Here is a 19,857-nt window from a genome sequence, read left to right as displayed (position 1 = left end):
ATATTCAGTTAAAGGGTAAAGTGTTGGTTGAGAGAAATCTGGGGGGCTGTGTTGAGATGGGTTACAGCATTGAAAAGAATTTCTGATTTCTCATATACTGACAGTGAAGACATTTCTGTAGTCTTTTGGTAGGAGAGGCTTATCATATTTTAAAGTTATGAGAGAGTATTTAGGTTTTATGATTTCTCTTGTTAATCCCTTTACTTTATCACAAAATAATTTTGGATCACCGCTAGCAGTAGTCTGCTTATTTCTTAAGTGTGCGGACTTGGCCACATTAGTTGTTGTTTTAGCTTGCTTTCTTTGTGTTTGACAGATTTTGCGGAGGCTTGAATTATTTGGGTTTTGTTTCAGGCTGACCAGACCTTATCTCTGTGTTTCATGAGATTAATATCACAAGTGGGTCAGTGGCATTTCTGACCCCGCAGTGTTTTCCAGGTAAGGGGAAGAGTGAGTTTTGTATGGAGGTAAGAGTACTGGTAAAATAAGCCAGTACACATTTGCTGGACTGTTTGAGATATAAAAGTGAACAAGAATTTTGTTGCAAAACTTGGTCTAGGATAGGAAGTTTGTGGCTTGGCAATGACTGACCTGAATTTCTGGTGGGATCTTTGTCTTTTTAAAAGACAGAAAAGCACAGAATGGAGGACGCTTAGTGAGTTTTCAAGGAGAGAGAGATACTGTGGCAGTGGTATCCTAGATTTGTAATAATGAGGTCTACAGTAGTATGGTATGGCTTCCTAACCACTGGTTTGGTCTGGTAGGATTGTTTACTAGTTTCAAAGGTAATTTAGTGATAGTAATTTTGAGTTGGATAGATAATGCATTTGTTTAATTTACACTGAAGCCATCTAATACTAATCACTAATATACTATCACTAATAAGTCAATGTGTAAACCATAATGCTCATGTAAATGTCTTATGTATATTATGTTAGCAATTGTTCTGGAGCTTTTCTCCCCTGGCCTCTGCTGAAAATGGACAGCTCTGTCCAGTCGGACCTCCCCAGTAAACAAATGTAAAATAAATAAATATATAGGGAAGCCCTTTGGGAAGATATTGTACAGGGTATCTTCTAATATTTTTTACCAAGAAGGGTGGGGAAATGGATGTTAGAAAATCAGTTAGGTATGTACAATTTCCTAAGGTGAGGCTACTTGTTACAAATTTTGGAGTTCTGTCACTAGTTTGAGACTTGGAGAAATTAAGAACGTCTAATGAAGTGTTCTTTTTGATAAGAAGCATGACTCCTACTCCTGATCCAATACCAGGTCTATTACCATAGATTTCTTAGAATGTATAAAGGGGAAGGGCAGATAATATCTTTAAGCCAGGCTTCAGCGAGTGCAAAAATCAGTGGGTTTTCAGCAGAAATCCAGGCTTCCAAAAATGCCCTTTTGCTATTAATGCGGCCAGTCTTAATACAGCTAGTTAAGCTTTTTTTGTTTGTAGCATTTTTAGTAAGGAGATTTGATGCAATGGTGGTAATATAACTGTAGGCTGCAGTGGTTGTGGAAGGGTTGCAGTCTGCATTGTGTGGATTTTTTTTTGGAAACAGTGGGTTATCATTTGACCATATGTCATCTGATTTAAGAGGTTTGTGTCTCAGATTCATGTGCGTTTACTATGCTAATGACCACAAGGGCCTTTTTAAGCCTAGCCATGCATCCCAAATCTCTGACAAGTTCCGATACCCTTGATAAGTGTAAGCGTGGGCCTGGGAGATGAACCATTTACAGGTTACCTGTTTGCATTACAGACATAGGTGCCAAACCAGGGATGAATTTCCATTTTCCCATCCAATTGTCCAAGCTGCACTTTAATTGGGTTAGGGAGGAACTCTGGTTCACATGGATGGGGAGCCTGTTCTACAGACTGGGTAGTCTCTGGGATGCATACCCATCTCTCAAACAGGTCCTACTTGTATCACAGGTAAGGTTTAAGTCTTTAGCATGGGTAATTCTTTAACTGTTTGTTTTGTGGATATGCAGGAGGTCCATCAGAGTGGGGTCTGACAATGCTCTGTATGCCGGAAATAGATCTCCCCTCAACAGCCCGTAGGAGACAGAACACAGGGATAGGGCCTTGAGGTGGTCTGCATAGAACATACTACTTGCGCCCTATATTCTTTTAGTGAGAAACCTCTGTGGATGTTTCAGTTATTGGATATGCCTGGTTAGGTACATACCTAAGGGTGCATTGTACTCAATGACAGACCTGATGAATGCCGAATACAGTGGAATAAAGATTTCTTTGGACTTGGATGCCATACGTTTGTTTATAAGTTGAGCAACATAAAATAATTTCCTCACCACTGTAGAAACATGATAATCAAAGGCTAGATTATTATCTGTGCATCATTGCGTGTCCCCAAGTCCCTGACTACCGGGTCATCTCTAAGGGGTGTGTTGTCAGTATGATAGTTACCAGGGATGGATGACTTCCCAAAGGATACTATTATGCATTTCTTGGCATTTAGTTTTAGTCCATGGCTCTGACACCAGTTCTTTGTCTGTGTCAGCCCCTCCTGGAGAACATTTGTGTCAGTGTGAGATTCAGTGACAGCTCCTAATTTGCAATCATCTGCAAATGTAGTCAGCCAGAGACTAATGGCATTGGCCTTGACTTCTGAGAAGTAAATGCCAAAAAGGAGTGATCCAAGGACTGATCCCTGAGGGACTCCACTTGTGACTGGCCTCCTTGTAGTTGTGGACTCTCCAATTCTAACTTCCTGGGTCCTGTCTGTGAGCTAGCTGGCTATCCACTGGGTGACATAACTGTTTGTACCTAACCTCTCGAGTTTGTCAACAATGCCCGAGTAGGGTATTGTGTCAAATACCTTGGCCAGGTCAAGGTAGGCAGTGTGAACGATTTTGCCCTCATCCATTGCTTTGGTGACCTTCTCAAATTAGTCCACCAGGCTGAGTAGGCATGACCTGCCCTTGACAAAACCAAACTGGATTGGGTCCAGTGTCTGGAGGTTTACAATATCACTACTGATCATCTCCATGATAATGCTTTCCATGGCTTTACATGCAAGACTAGTGAGACTTATAGATCTGTAGTTTCCAGGGTCTGTAGATGGCCCACCTTTGTGCATAGATAGTAGAGTAAAGAAGATCTTAGATAGCAGAATAAAGAATAGTAATGCTTTTTCAATCGCTTGATAGATTTGGAGGATTGTAGCAAATAAATCTGTGTTAAATATCAATTTCTTGAAATACAGGAAAGAATTTCTTTGTAATATTGACGGTGGCATGGTACTTGGGTGGGAATTTTATACAAGTCTGCTAAGTGGATGGAACCATTTTTGGAGTTGATTTGAACTGTCGCTTATGAGATTTAGATACAAAAGTATAAGCTAAGGATTGATACACTTAAAACCAATAACCTTGTGGGTACATAGTTAAAGACTAGAGGGGAAGGATGTATCTTTAGAGAAAAAAAAAATTCAAGTGAAGATCTATAGTCTGACTGACAGGTAATCATACGTTTTCTTAGCAATAGGAACAAATTATATAAAATATTCAGCCAGGATCACACCATGAGTCTGCCCTTAGCTGAGTGGTATGCTCAAGACGTGGAATGCTTTTCATCACTGAAATGAAAGTTTTAGAAATTACACTTCCACATTCTCATGATAATATGCCTGAAATAAATAGAAACATTGAAGAAATCAGTACAAATACTAGACTGTTTCCTCATCAGTCTATCATAAAGTGGCTACTGCATAAAATTATGCATAAAATGGTGGACTGTTATACATGTGATACTCTAGCAACCACTGCCTTGAGGGGTACTTGACTACGGAATCTATTTCCCAACTAAATTATAAATTTCAAAGTATTAAAATAAGATCTGATTAAATGCACCAAATGTGATAGCCTTCCATTTACACCACAAAATAAATGTCTGCTACTTTTAAGTCCGTTCCTTAACTGGGTCCATTGCTGAACCTTTACAAAAACAAACACTGCTTTTATAATTTATTAACCTATGCTATCAAGATTTAGCAAAAAAGAGAAGATGCACATGAACTTAACATAATGAAGGATCATTCAGTGAGTTTCGTGCAACAGCTCCACAATTTGAAAAGAAATACAACAATTGTGTTCAGCTGTCAAGCAAGAAACACATTTACTTATTTACAAAAGTCTTACTAGCTGAAGGTTTCATATTGGTTATAAACAATTCATAGTATCAGTAGAAAGCTCAGAAATTTGGGCTATCAGTGCAGCCATGCATGGGACCTGGGGACTTGGGAGCCTAAATGTATGAATGCCAAATCTTTCTCTGTCTAGATGAAAAAGATTAAAGTGAACTGGAAGTAGTAGTAGTAGTAATTCACAAACAGAGTCAGAGAGATGCAGACAAATGTATAGGGAACCAGGGATATCTTTACCTAAGGGAAGTTATCACTGCCATGTGCGTTTTGTTTTACCCTTAGCCTAAAAGGCTGAAAGAGGAGAAAATGGCATACAGAATCCACTGTTGCCAGTCCAAGAAAGTTGTTGTTGTCAGTCACTGTTTAAGATAAAAGGGAAAAATGAGATGGTGTCCCCTATACACAGAAAACTGACCAAAAGGTACTGGGAATAGCATTCCCATTCAAGACATTTGCTTGGCTGTCTGCTTAAAAGTTCACCCAAAAACCAGACTGATGTAAAATATGAATCTACATCCCTTCTCTTTAGCACCAACTGCAAATCTACAAAGCCTCTTAGCAAAGGGGAAGCACAGCTATAAGTATACCTACCATAACAGCAGATTTTAAAGGACACGGTACTGTAAAAGTAACAGTTGCGTTTCCCTAGCTTATTTGAGTGGCTTCTCCGAACAAAAGCAGAAAAAAAGTTGTATATCACAGTAATCACAGTGGGTCTTGTGTTGCCTAGGTGGTGACAGAGGGACAAAGGTCCCTTGTTTATCCAGCATGGTTTCACATTCTCTTCAGTTTTCGGAGTCAATATTCCCCATAGGGAAGTGTAGCTGTAGTAGACAAACAGCTCTCCCTATGTTAAACTAAGATATATGCAATCAAATCTAATATAATGAAAAAAGTGAGTACAAGCCTAAAACCTCAAAACAAAACTACAATAAAGATCTGCTTAACAATCAAACACAACTGTAGCACAGGAATTATACTTAGCATAACATCAGTTGTTTGAGTAACAATATCACTGGTGAAGTATCAAAGTAACACTGGAATCTCACCATAGAGGGACACCAACAATTTGACCTGATGTTCACAGCTTTTAGATGGACTGCCTCGCAATTCCAACCCCCTACACACAGTAGACATCAGCAGGTTACACAGTAAAATGGGTGAAGTATCTAAGAGTCTTCAGTTATTTTTTGAGAGAAAGAGTTGGTCACCAACACCGACTCTTAAAACAGCCTGAAATGCAGGGTGCAACTAGGTCCTGTCCAAGGGGCTGGAGAAGGAAATGGGAAGGACGGAGAGCCTCTACATTAGGGTATAGCAGCCTCCTGAAAAACAGCACTGGGGCTATAAGAGATAAACAGGTGGGATACAGGGAGGGATCCTACACTCTCAGCAGTGATCTTACTACTAAAACATCCAAGTCTTTGGTGAGTATGCTCACACAACTGTACTATGTTGATAATGACCACTGCTGCAATATCATAAACATATGGAAACCGTATTAAGAGACCAGACACAGACAGGGGGGGGGTGCTAGCATAAATTCCCTGCAGAACCATAGTAGCAAAGGCTACAGCAGCTCATGTTAAGATATGTACTTCATAATGCCTAGGAAAAGTACAAATGGACATCTAGGTAGCATTCCACAGACAGTTTGAAAGTACAGTTGTGTACACTTACCATAAATGTAGATGTTCGAGTGTATTCACTGTTGCAGTCATTACATTTGGGTAATATGTTGGCAGGTTGCCCTCAGTCAGCCTGATTAACAAAGTCTTGGGTCCTGCATCGGTTGCTGCCGCTTCTTCCATGATGTCAGGTTGTCAGGGTTATAAACATGCAGCCGACACCATTACATCAGTTTTTCTTGCCCCAGATGTCAGGTGCCCCCCAAATTGGGAGCAAATAAAATTAAAAACACAAAAAATTACCTCAAACCAAAAGCAAATACACCAAAAAGGCTTTTAAGCATAGTAAAAGAAAGTAGAGGTATAGTAAGAGAAAACAGGGGGCTGGAGGGAGGGTAATCAGGACTGCAACAGTGAATACACTTCAACATCTACATTTATGGTAAGTGTATACAACTGTACTATGTTCTTCGCGTTTCACTGTTACAGTCATTACATTTGGGTAGATTCCCAAAGCTATGGTTGGGAGGATGGAGTTATACAGCATTAGGACCAGCTATAAGGCCCTGCAAGACAGCAGTGGCAAAGCCAGATCTGGATTTAGAGAAAATTGGTAAATGATAATGCTTGGTGAAAGTATTACTGAACTCCAGGTAGCAGCTTCTAGAATATCCCTAGTAGGAACACCTCTGAGAAAGGCTGCAGAAGTAGAAGCAACCCTGGTGGAATGAGATCTGATCCCCTGGGGGATAGGTTTTCTATGGTGCTTATAGCAGAAATGAATGCAATGGCTTATCCATTTAGAAATGGTCTGTTTTGAAATAGCCTTCCCCTCTGCCCCTACAGCAAAGGCCACTAGAAATTGATTTTCTTCGAAATTTAGTTCTGTCCAAGTAGAATCTAAGTTGTCTGTGCATGTCCAAGGAATGCAGAATCCATTCCCCTTTGTTCTGCGGATTGGGATAGAAGGTTAGCAAATGAATGGACTGGTTAAGAGCCACACTGGAAACCACCTTGGACATGAAGGATGGATTGGTCCTCAGAGATACCCTGTCCACATGAAAGATGATGAAAGGCTCCACTGCCATAAGGGTCTGTAATTCAGATATCGTTCTAGCTGAAGTGATTGCTAATAGGAAGGATGTTTTCCAAGAAATAAATTTTAAGTCTGCAGTAGCAGCTGGCTCGAAAGGAGGTAAAGTGAGCTTTTCCAAAACAAAGTTAAGGTCCCAGACAGGGGTAGGAGCTCTCCTGGGTGGTCTCAAGTTATTTGCCCCTCTGAGATACTGCTTGAGCAGGGGATGAGAAAAGAGGGTTGTTTCTGTGTTATAGTGAGCTGAAATAGCTGAAGCATGGATTTTAATAGAGGAAAAAGATTGGCCCTTGTGAAGCATCTCAGTTAAGTATTGCAAAATCTGGGTGCTGCTGTACTCATCCCTAAAGACTGGTTCCATAGGTTCATAGGTAGGTACTAGGCTATTGGCCCTAGCGCCTATATAAGCCTAGCCAAATGGTACCCCCTGGCTTTTGCCACCCAAGAAAATTATTTTCCTGTGCCCCTGTCAAGCAGAGCCACAGACGTGATCCGCGGGGTGAATTTCCTATCTCCCATCCAATCATCAAGATTTTTCTTGAAGAGTGCTAATGAGGAGCTTTGTTTGATATAGATAGGTAGTTTGTTCCAGAGTATGGGAAGTCTCTGAGACAGGAATCTATCTCTCCAGCATGTTCTGTTTATTGTGGTGACAAGGTTTAGGTCCCTACAGCGTGTAGCTCGGAGGGATTGGGATTTCTTTACGTGGAGCATGTCCAACAGTTCTGGGTTTGACATAGCTTTGTATGTTAGGCAGAGATTGCCTCTGAGTAGACGATATGCGACAGAGTAAAGCTTGAGTTTTTTGAGACGGTCTGCGTAGAGCATCTGTTTGAGGCCGGTAATCATCTTTGCGAGGTATTTCTGTGGCCTTTCCATTTGTTGTAGATGTCTTGTGAGGTACATACCAAAAGGGGCGTTGTACTCTATAATGGGTCTAATGAGTGATGAGTAGAGGGGAACAATGATCTTTTTTTTCCTGGATGAGAAACCTTTTGTGATGAGGTGTGCCACGTAGAAGGATTTCCTGACCACTGTGGCGATGTGATTATCAAAGGAGAGACTACTGTCCACCTGTGTCCCAAGGTCTCATCACACTTTCAATGTTAAGTAGACTACCGCCTATGTGGTAGTTCATGGGTAAAGAGTTTTTACCAAAAGGGATGACAATGCTCTTTTTGGCATTGAGCTTGAGGCCATGGCTTTGACACCAGGCATCTGTCTCAGTGAGGCCCTTTTGTAGGATGTCCACATCATTAGGAGATTTGATTATGGCTCCTAGTTTGCAGTCATCTGTGTACTTTGTTAGCCAAAGACCTTCTGTGTTAGCCTGCACTTCAGGGAAGTAGATACCAAACAGGAGAGGACCTAGGACTGAACCCTGTGGTACTCCACTTGTCACTGGTCTGAAGTTGGATTTAGAGTCTGCTACTTTCACAGTGTGGGTTCGGTCACTGAGCCAGTTGGCAACCCATCTTGTGACATAGGGATGTATACCTAGTTTAGTGAGTTTGTCTATAATTCCAGAGTGGGGGATGGTGTTGAAAGCCTTGGCGAAATCTAGATAGGCTGTGTGTACCACCTTACCCTCATCTACAGCTTTGGTGACCGCTTCAAAGAAGTCTATCAGGTTTAGGAGACATGATCTGCCTGTTACAAACCCGAACTGGGTAGGGTCCAGAGTTTGGAGATTACCAATGTCATTGTTTATAAGTTCCATGATGATACGCTCCATAGCCTTGCAGACCAGGCTCGTCAGGCTAATGGGGCGATAGTTCCGGGGTCCGTGGTGGCTCCCCCTTTGTGGAGTGGGATAACTGTTGCTGTGCGACATTCATTGGGCACAAAGCCTGAGGTGAGGCTATGACTGAACATGGTACTTGGGTGGGGTGCCAGTTCATTCTGTAGTTCATGTAGAACGCAGCCCGGGATGTTGTCAGGTCCCATGTATGCTGTGTTCTTGGCTTTGGAGAGTGTGTTTTTTACCTGTGCAGCCATGATTACAGGTACTTTGCATTCTTCCGGTATAGAGATGGGCCCTTTAGGGGATGAGAGAGGGGTAAAGTTAGCACTTAACCTGTCAGAATGTTGGCAATATCAGTTGGTTCTGTATATTTAGTGCCATTGTGCTGCAACTCAGAGCAGATCTGAGTGTTGCCATTGAGATTCTTGACATAGCCAAAGAATGCTTTGTGGTTGTCTTTAGAATCAGTGAAGATTTTGTTTTCGTAACTAGCTTTGGAGGATTTTATGAGGGATCTCAGCTTCTTACTGAGGCTGACCACGGAGTTCCTCCAATCATGGGATTTTACTCTTTTTTGCAACAGTTTCTTCTTCTGTTGTACAGTGTGTTTATAGCAGGGGACCACCAGATTGGCTTCCTTTTTTGGAGGATAGCATCTTGGTTCTGTTAGGGATTGCATAAGATTTTCTAGTACTAGGTTTTCTCGCCTCCAAGATGACATCCATCACAGGTTTGCTGAGGGATGCTAAGGGTGAATTTAAGTGATTAGCCAAGCTGCAAGATTCAATGTTGGAAGCTGAGGGTGCAGAATTTGGTTCTCCTGCTGAGACGGCTAGGAAGGTGTCTGAGGCATGTGCCATGGAGATATTTGTGACACACTGCACAGGAGTGGGTACTAGTGTTGGCGTGGCCAGTCTAAAGCAATCAAAATCATTTTTGGTTTGTCCTGTTTGACTTTTAGCAGAACTTTGGAGAGCAGAGCAGAAGGGGAAAGGAGTAGACTGATAGGTTTTTCCAGCTGACGGACAGAGCATCCACTTTGCAGGCTTTTTTGTGAGGAGTCCTTGAGCAAAATGTGTCCAACTGGTAGTTCTGGGGGGAGGCAAATAGATCTACGTCTGGCCTCCCCCATTTGCTTGTCAACATGTTGAAAATCCGTGGTTCCAGTTTCCACTCGTGTGGGTCCATGAGATTTCTGCTTAGTCCATCTGCCAGTGTATTCAATTTTCCTGTCAGGAATTGAGCTTGTAGTTGCACTTGGTAGCTCAAGGCCATGTTCCACAATGCCATAGCTAGTCTGCAGAGGGGGTAGGAATGTGTACCCCCCCTGCTTGCTTATGTACCACATAACCGTGGTGTTGTCCATTTTTACCATTAGTTGTCCTGGAAGAATGTAGTCCTTGAAGGCTGTCAGAGCATTCTGTACAGCTAACATTTCTTTTTGATTGCTATGTAGGTGCATTTGATTTGGGTTCCATTTGCCCTGAATGCACTTCCCTGCCAAGTGAGCCCCCCCATGCATAGTCTGATGCATCTGTAGTTAGGGTTTAGGCGGCAGGGAGTATTGTAAATGGTAGTCCCTTGTTTTGGTGGCAGGCCTCTGCCCACCAGAGGAACTCCAGGTGTAGGCAAGGTATGATAGGAATCATTGTTTCCAGGCGGTGAGAATGTTGACTCCATAGACTTTTTAGATACCACTGTAGTTTCCTGATATGCAGCCTTGCATATGGAATTAAATGAATGCAGGAGGCCATGAACCCCAAGGCTTGCAGTATTTGTCTTGCAGATAGCAGGATTTTTGTAGCCATTTGTCTGAAGTAAGTTACCAAATGAATTTGCTTTTAAGCCATCTGGGCAGTTGTATTCGAGCTTGCACCCAGGAATGTAATTTTTTGACAGGGTACCAGTTGTGATTTCTTTTCGTTTATGGTGTACCCCAGACAAGTTAGAACCCTTTTTACAAATGCCAGATGATTTAAAAGTATGTCCTGGTTTTCTGCCTGAATTAGACAATTGTCCAGGTATGGATATATATGAATACTTCTTTGCCTGCAAAATGCAATAACTGGTGTCAGGCACTTTGTAAATACCCTGGGCGCAGTAGACAAGCCAAAGGTCAGTGCAGAGAACTAATGAGTGTAGCCTGCTTTGAAGCGTACGTATCTTCTGCAAGATTCCTTGATTGGGATGTGCAGGTATGCTTCTCTGAAATCTAGTGTTGTCAACCAGGCATCTGTCTAGCATAGGAAGTAATTGGTGAAGAGTCAGTATCTTGAATTTTGGAATCTCTAGAAAGTTGTTCAGAGTAGACAGGTCCAGGATTGGACGCCATGATTTGTCTTTTCTGGGTACCAGGAAAAGTCTGGAGTAGAAACCTTGTCCCTTTTCCTCTTCTGGCACCAGCTGAATAGCCCCCATGCGCAAGAGGGCCAGTATTTGTTTTTGAGCCTTTGCCCACTGATTCGGGGGCAGGTCTGGCTACCCATTTGGTGTTGGCAATGTGTGGAAATGAAATCTGTATCCCTGGGACACTATATTTAAAACCCATTTGTCCTGGGTTATGAGTTCCCAGTTCTTTGCATGAACAGCAATCTTTCCCCCAAAAGGGCGGTCAAAAGATAAGTGCTTGGGAATTTTAAAAGGAAGTCATTGAGACTGTTTACCATAGGGAGGTGTCTTGTTATTTCCAGATTTGGAAGTGGAGGCCCCCCAATGCTTAGTTCTGAGAGTCCCCTGGGACTGAAACCTGGGGTATTTGCTGTCTCTGGGTTTGGCTTGAGAGGACATGGAAGGGACTGGAAAGGACCAATTCTTAGTAGGCCAGTGCCTACTAAATCTAGGAGGCTGAACTTGTAAAAACATCTTTAACAGTTTACATAGATTTAGCTTTATCTTCCATCTTTTTAAGAACTTCTTCAGCCCTGCTGCCAAACAGGCGGTCCTGATTTAAAACAGCATCCAACAATTTAGCTTTAACATAATCAGGCAATGATTGCTCCTTGAGCCAAGCATGCCTTCTGAGCACAGACCCAGTAACAGCAGCCCTGTAAAAGGCCTCTAATGAATCAAAACCGTATTGCAAAGTATGTTTTCCAACTTGTTCAATAGAATGCATTAAATCCTGTAATTCTTTATTTTCCACACAGTCAGGAATCAACATTTTCTGTTTAAAAAGAGTCCAATAACATGTTGCTGATACTTTAACATATGAAACTGGCAGTTTAAAGCCCTAATGGGCAAGGTTGCAGAAGTGTAAACCTTCTTACCCCATCTATCCAGCGCCCTGGTGTCTCTATCAGAAGGGGTAGGATTTTTAGCAGTAGAAATCTTAATGCCCTTGGGCCCCTGTGAAATAGTCTCTGGATCTGCAATAGGATTTTTAAAAAGGAACTTGTGGGACTCTGGGACCCTCTAGTATTGGTCAGGTTTTCTGGGAGCAGGAGGCAGGGAATCGGGGGGCCAAACTAGATTCCGAAAAGGCATCATCAACAAAGTCTAGTACAGGAGGAATAGCTAAAGGCCTATGCTGAGGTAGGAGAAGGAAATCCCTAAGCCTCTTTTTTGAATCAAAAAAATCCTGGCTTTCCCAGTGGAAATGCTCCCTTACATGTAAGGTTTCCCCAAAAGAAAAATCCTCAGGAGGTGAGGCAGAGGGAATGGAGTCCTCTGCATCAGAATCTTCACAATTAGATAAGGGCAAATCCAGATCATCAAAAGAATCAGAAAAAACAGAATCCTGATCAGACGATTCATAATCAACTTCAGTCCTAGGCCTCTTAGAAGGGGGGGGGGTTGGCTACCCCTGATAAGAGTTATTAGATCTTCAGCCATTCTTATCATTTGTTTTTAGGCATAGAGGCCTGAGCATGTGGCCTGGGCGTCGTTTTTTTAGGCATGGATCGATATTTAGGCCTAAGTAAAGAAGGAGGCGTCAGTTTAATATGCAAGTCAGTAGGCCTGAATACACCCTCAGAAGCCGGTGCCTGCACAGCAGCTCCGGACCCATCCAAGGTAGAGACATCCACGGGTTCCATAGTTGAAGCATCTCATGACATACCAGACACCGAATGGGTCTCAGTAGAGGCCTGCGAATCAGAAGTAGCGGGTATCAGGGGCTGCGAAAGCACCTCACTGAGTACTGGCGAACTGGCGAGTGGCTTAAGAGAAGCATCGATGACAGTTTTGGACCTCGACGGCCTGTCTCTGTCTTTATCTTTACATTTTTTTCCGAATTTCGGTAGTCGGATGGCTAACCGACAACATTTCTGGATAATTAAATCGAGAACCGAAATATTTAGAGGCGAAAATATACTGACCATGGATAGTGTGCTGATTAAATAAAGCACAAAACCGACAGCAAGATACGTCGTGGTCAGGGCCTAGGCAAGGATTACAGTACGAATGAAAATCTTTATGAGGTATTTGCTTTTTACAAGTAATGCAATTATTAACTTTTACTGACATCGGTAAGGAGCAAGAAAAAGTTTCCCCAACGGGGTATTTAGCTTTAGTTGAAGACTTCGGTTCTGAAACTCTAAAACAAAAATTTCATGAATTGGCCGACCGGCACTTGCAAACTCCTTCTTCTTCAGGCACCGCACGGCAATAAAGACTGATGTAATGGCATCGGCTGCATGTTTTATACCCCTGATGACCTGACGTCATGGAAGAAGGGACAGCAACCGACGTAGGACCCAAGACTTTGTTAATCAGGCTGACTGAGGGCTACCTGCAAGCAGATAACCCAAATGCAATGACTGCAACAGTGAAACACGAAGAGCATCTCCATTAAATATTTTACTACTGACATAGTGCCCCTGGCTTAGTTAAACCCTGCTGGTGGACATTCTCTCCACTAAAATTAACAACATATCCAGCTTTAGATACCTACAATACCCATGGCTGCAAGGCCCCCCCAATCATTCTTGAGTGCGTGGGGGCCCCATAAAAGCTGCAGCTGACTGGGGAAAAATTAATTGAAATAATATATTAATTTCCTGATTAGGCTGTTTAACCTGAATAGGGCTGTGATATGACTCTGTTAGAATAAAGCTGGTAATGACCATAGGTAAGCAATACAGAGCTCATCATCCCAGCATGACTGATCTGAATGCAAACCTTGCAGTTTAAGAACAGCTCATGCTTCTGATCTTCAAGGATGATTTTCTCATACAGGGAGTTTTATAAACACTGGCAGAAGAGCAGATACTGTAACTCCCAACTTCTTTGCTGAAGAGTTCAGTGCAATATCAATAATATAAGAATAAAGGCTCAAAATGAGGGACATGTTTTAAATATTACTCTAATTCAAATAAAAAATTAATAGAATAACACATTTTGCATCTTGCATCAATAGAATAACACATTTTGCATCAACATGAATTTTTTTGCTCAATAAGTATAAAACTTCTGATGTCTGGACTTATTGACTGTCCGTAGTCCTGAATGATTCACAAACAAATCAAACTTCTTATGAAGGACAGAGCAAAATTAGGGAACATCTGTGAAATCAGGGATAGTGACAGGTTTGCATTACTCCTCATTGAGGTAAATAAAAGTGACTTACACCTGAAGTTAACTGCTAAACAGCAGTCACTGATCTGGCATGCCAGTACCAGTGGTACAAAGTGTGTGTGTGCCTGTGTGCGTGTGTGTGCCTGTGTGCGTGCGTGTGTGTGCCTGTGTGCGTGCGTGTGTGTGCCTGTGTGCGTGCGTGTGTGTGCCTGTGTGCGTGCGTGTGTGTGCCTGTGTGCGTGCGTGCCTGTGTGCGTGCGTGCCTGTGTGCGTGCGTGCGTGCGTGTGCCTGTGTGCCTGTGTGAGTGTGCCTGTGTGCCTGTGTGCCTGTGTGCGTGTGTGTGCCTGTGTGCGCGCGTGTGTGCCTGTGTGCGCGCGCGTGTGTGCCTGTGTGCGCGCGCGTGTGTGCCTGTGTGCGCGGGTGTGTGCTGCTGCAGTGTGTGCCTGTGTGCTGCAGGTGTGCCTGTGAGCTGCAGTGCCTGTGTGCCTGTGTGTGCCTAATGGCTGTGTGTGCCTGTGTGCACGCATGTGTGTGCCTGTGTGCACGCATGTGTGTGCCTGTGCGCGCGCATGTGTGTGCCTGTGAGCGCGCGTGTGTGCCTGTGCGCGCGCATGTGTGTGCCTGTGTGCACGCATGTGTGTGCGCGTGTGTGCCTGTGTGTGTCTGTATTGGTGATTTTTTTATCTGTGTGCACACACCCAGTAATGCCAGGACATGTACATTATTCTTCTGGATATCAGTAAAAAATGTAGCTAACAAGTAATTACATTTCAAAAGTAAGGCATAAAATATGTCATAGAACATTTAGACACTTAGATCTTCTAAGAATCTGGGGGCCCCCATTCCCCAAAATTATATAAATGGATACAGGGGGCTCACTTAATTATCATTGACTTTGTAGGTCCCCACAAAAGCTGCTGTTGGTTGGGGAAAAATGAGAAAAAATGTATTCTTTTTCTGATTACGCTTTTTAACCTGAACAGGCTAGATATGGCCACCAGTCCTGCTTGGATATGTGTGTACAGGAAGATGCTTGTAGGTTTTGTGTGTGTGTGTGTGTGTGTGTGTGTGTGTGTGTGTGTGTGTGTGTGTGTGTGTGTGTGTGTGTGTGTGGGGGTGTTGTATGATTATTACTTCTTTAATTTTCATCACAGTCAAACCTTAGAGGTGTGTACGAGGTCATTATAGTTTGTGTTTGGGCTCAGGACAGTGTGGTCATTATTTTCATTTACTTTTCTGACAGACCTCAGAGGTGTACAAAGAAGGTTACTGTGGCTTGTGTAGTGGCAGGGTACTGTCCAGGAACACAGTAGAATACATTACTGCAGTCAGTGTTTAACTTTCCTCACAATCGCACTTCAGGAATGCATACAGGTAGCTGCCTTTGACAGTTTGGGTTGAAGAGTGAGGAGGCATGCTATGTATATGTACGTCTGCAATCACTTGAATACATGACTGTGGCAGTTTGAACCTATGCTTTCACTCCAGTCATCTTTGCACATTAAGTCCTGGGTACCACTTGTGTCTTTCTTGAAGGAAAAAAAAAAAGAAGACAAATTCTTTTCTTACTCATGTTTTTTTTTATTTAGGTCACCGCTGGATTAAAAGGCTGGGAAAATGCTCTAAAATACATCCCAGAACATCTATAACCACATCGCTTCTTGGGCCTTGGCTTATTTGAGTTATTTCCTAAATGGTTATTATTGTGCTGTCTTGGTCAGGAAAGATGTTTAAAGGATGCAAGGAAATCATTATTGGTTGAAAAGATTGTGTAAAAAGAAAAGAATCTTTAAAACATACTTAGAGCATATAGGGGGTTACGACTTCTTGAAAAAGCTGAAGATTAAGGCAAAATGAGAGAAAAGGAAGAAAAAAGTACTGTGCATAGTATGGGGACCCCAAGATGGGAAGAAAAACAGGGGAAGACTGGAGGGAGTGTGTGTGTGTGTATGTGTGTGTGTGTGTGTGTGGGGTTGCTGAAACAGTAGGTCTATGATGCTATTTCACCTAAGTCCAGACCTGTACAAAAAGTTGCTGCAATGCATCATTGTTGGAACTAAATGCCAGTAAACATAAATATCCCTTTGCGAGATGGTCCAACAAAGTGTAGTACACAGGCCTGTTGTAAGGTAAGAGTACTGTAGCTACAGGTCAGTCTGTGTACACTACTCCTAAAACTTTGAAGTATAAACTAAAATGTTGTTTAGGGGTGGCAGTGACAAGGTGATATGTAGACTAAGTGCTCAGGGAGCCCCGAACTTGACATCTGCTGGGGACCCCCAAAATGGTAGCACTGGCCCTGACATCTACATTCAGAAACTTGATTTTCACCAAGACAGACTAGATGCCGACAAATAAAATCTGCTAATGACATCCTCTGATGACTTCTCTCAGGGATATCATTAGCTTTATGGGGAAAAAAGTCACAATCAAAGATCTCGGTTAATAGCAGGCAGCAAAACTTTACAAGCTCCTGATGTGAGTACTTAACATGGTTCCAGTGATCACAAGGAAGAAAAGCACAAACTTCCTATCACTCAATGCAGTCAAAAAAAGTGAATGAATGTAGTAACTTGGGTATCTCACTCCTATACTCAGTGTATGCTGGTGCCAACTAATGCATTTTGGCATTCTAGAGCTTGGTCCTGTGCTGTAGCAAATTGAAAGCTCTGGAAGTCAGGCTAGATGGTTGGATGTCTTCCTGCAGTGTAATTTTCACCTATTACTTAAAATACTACAGCAGTGACCTTATAGCAAAGATAAAAGGAAACCAGTAAGGTTAAACCTTCTCATCTGTCCAATTTTCAGAACAGCCAAATTAACTATTCTATTACCCACTGAGTGAGTGGCAAGACAATTATACTTCATAATTAGGAAGATTCTGTGAAACAAAACACTTGCATTATATTCTAGGGGACAAAATAACTAAAATTATATTCTAAGGGATAACGGGCCTTACTGCATTCCTTAATGGACTACAAATTTCATTTAGTAATTCCACAGTTAACAGCATTTTTACTGATGTCCTCTGTGACATCTGTGCAGTTATTTTAACACTTTTCAGTGTCACAACACAACAAAGCAAATTAAGACCTTTTTATCCAGAGCAGTAAGTCATGCATACCATTTCAGCTGGGATGCTACCCTTTATCTGGTCTTTCTATTACATCATGACTAGATGCTGTAGTGATGACCTATACAACTGCAAGCTACAATTACAAAGGTAAGACAGTGAATAGCTATCAGTACTAAGTGCATTACTGAAACTGAGATGCAAAGTGTAGACTCCCCCCCCCCCAATAAAAGGTAAATCTTTAATTATTCCCTTTTTACATTACTCACTTAACTTTTTTTGTAGAAAAAAAGCAAACAAAATAATATTACAAATCCATCTATAAACATATCACGGTTAAAAACACTGGTAAACTATTATATATGTTTAAATTAATGATTTAATAAATAAATTCTTTAACAATAACTCTTCTTGTTCCTAAATCAACATACCGTAATAGTCATACTCACAGAAATGTAGTGTCGGAAAACATAACTGATAAGTCCATTATTTGCTTTAGAAGAGAACAGCTGATGAAAATGAGCAAACTCCTCTGTGCCCATTTCTGCATACAGAATCACAGTGGGGGTGTCCTTGTTCAATACAGGGTACCTGTGATCCCCTTTAAATAAATAAGGGTTGGACCTAGTAATTAAAAAAAAAAAAAAAAAAAAGTTAAAAAGCAATGTTGACTATTTGGCTCAAACTGGCTTAAAGCTTCTGAAAAGAGAGAGAGAGAGAGAGATGAAAAAAAAAAGAAAGCAAACATGTTTTGCATATTTTGCTAAATCATGAAAATATCTGTGCTCATCTCTCAATAGTCCAGACAAACAAATGCGATATAATACTTCTATTTACTCCACATAAAAGTGATGTGGATTTATATCAAAGGAACAGTAAATACACATATGATCATGTGTATACATCTAAAACACACACACACACACACACACACACACACACACACACACACACACACACACACACACACACACACCTTCAGTTATGAGGAATCTTCTCAATTGTACCTAGCTGCATAATAGTTAAAGCCCCTTGGAAAGCTCATATGTCACAAAATGCAGAGTTTAAACACATGCATAACATAGCTGAAATGTGTCCCTGACACTGAAGAGACTTGTGGGTCAGAGGAGGCATGTGACTGCAAGGCAGTACCCGAATAACATAGATGAAAATCAAACCAATGAAAAAAGATTACTCCCCGCTATGCCTAGGTTATGGATCTAGCAAAACAAACTGTACTGGGTAACATCATATTTTAAGTCATATAGTGGACATAGCATATTAAATACTTAGTGTTTCGTTCTGCTTCTGTGTCCGCATTATGTGCTCTTTTTTGCCTACATATATTAGCTCTGTTTACACAAATCTCTCCTCGCAGTGCACAACGCCCAACATTACACGAAGACAAGTAATTATCTTTGATTTATATATTGCAATTTTCCCAGCCTGCTTTTAAATTGAATGTTTCACTACCTAATTGTTGTGTAAAGCTTGTTGACTATTTCCAATATTGCGGACCCCCCTTACTGTGGTGATGCAATGTATCAGGGGTGTTTGATCTTTTTTGGGCTTGGGGGGATCACATCAAACTTGGCAAGGTTCAACATGCTACAATACTGTTATCCAACATTCATCTGTTTTTTTTTTGGTGCCAGTCAGTACTCTGAGGACTGAAACTGCAGTCCTCAAAAGACTGAAAATTACTATCCTAGCCAAAACATACAATGTCCAGCACTGCAGTATCTTGGAGTTTGTTTTTTTTTAAACACATTCAAAATCCATTGATTCCAAAGTTATATTTAAGAAGCAGGGGTATGGGGGCACAATCCACACATTAGGCCCAACCGCAGCAAAAATGCTTTTTTCTCTCCAAAGTATTTTCATGTTTAAAATGCTAAAACCTGACTTTGCAGTCTCTCAGCTTCTGGAGTCACTGTTATGTAATGCACATTTAGGACAGGGAAATGTTCTGCATGCCTACCATAGAGTCAAACTAGTATACAACCCCAGTCCAGGAACAAGAACAGATGCCTAACCATTTTGATTGGCAGCCTGTAAAGTTGGAGTATAACCAAACAGAGGAATAAAGAAGTCATGTTCTTACCATAACATTCCATCTGTGTTGTTCATCTTCATTCATTCATAACTGATGGGAAGTTGGTTCCGTCCTCGGAACAGAGTGGGCCTTATAACAAGCTCGTACCAGCCAAAAAACTCAAGCTAAGCTTTACCTATAGTGCCCCTCTTCCCTGTTACCTCAGAACGAGTTTGCCCATGATAAAGAAAGCAGAGGCTTTTTCGGAGCAGAAACCCTAATGCGGGATTAGGACCAAATCTGATCCTCTAGGAGACACTAGGAGGGGGAAGGAGGGTGGGACGTAAGGAATGAAGGAAGATGAACAACACAGATGGAACGTTATGATAAGAATATAACTTCTGTATCTGATGTTGTTAATCTTCACTCATTCCTTACTGATGGGACAGAGTCCCAAGCTACTTTATGTCCTTGGAGGCCCTTATGGAAGGATGTTCCTGAGTACCATTAAACCAAAGGATGCCGAAATCCAATTTGAAATCAGTGATAAAGGTATGAGGGGTAGACCAGTTTGTAACTGCACAGATATCATCCATTGAAGCC

At 41.8% G+C, this 19,857-nt stretch overlaps 1 protein-coding gene across 1 annotated transcript in view; it reads right to left on the bottom strand.

The window, feature by feature from the left end:
* UGGT1 (UDP-glucose glycoprotein glucosyltransferase 1) overlaps positions 1-19,857 on the bottom strand; it is a gene marked incomplete in the record, with an annotated part of 2,149,769 nt that overhangs the window by 1,986,043 nt on the left and 143,869 nt on the right. Inside the window, 1 exon segment of the mRNA XM_044070228.1 lies at positions 17,669-17,843. Within this exon segment, the coding sequence (XP_043926163.1) occupies positions 17,669-17,843 (175 nt within the window).

This window comes from Protopterus annectens, chromosome 4.part1 (assembly GCF_019279795.1).
Source record: "Protopterus annectens isolate FY-2018-M chromosome 4.part1, PAN1.0, whole genome shotgun sequence".
Classification (NCBI taxonomy): domain Eukaryota; kingdom Metazoa; phylum Chordata; order Ceratodontiformes; family Protopteridae; genus Protopterus; species Protopterus annectens.
The sequence above is the reverse complement of the archived record's forward strand: the minus strand, read 5'-3'. Positions and strand labels throughout refer to the sequence as shown.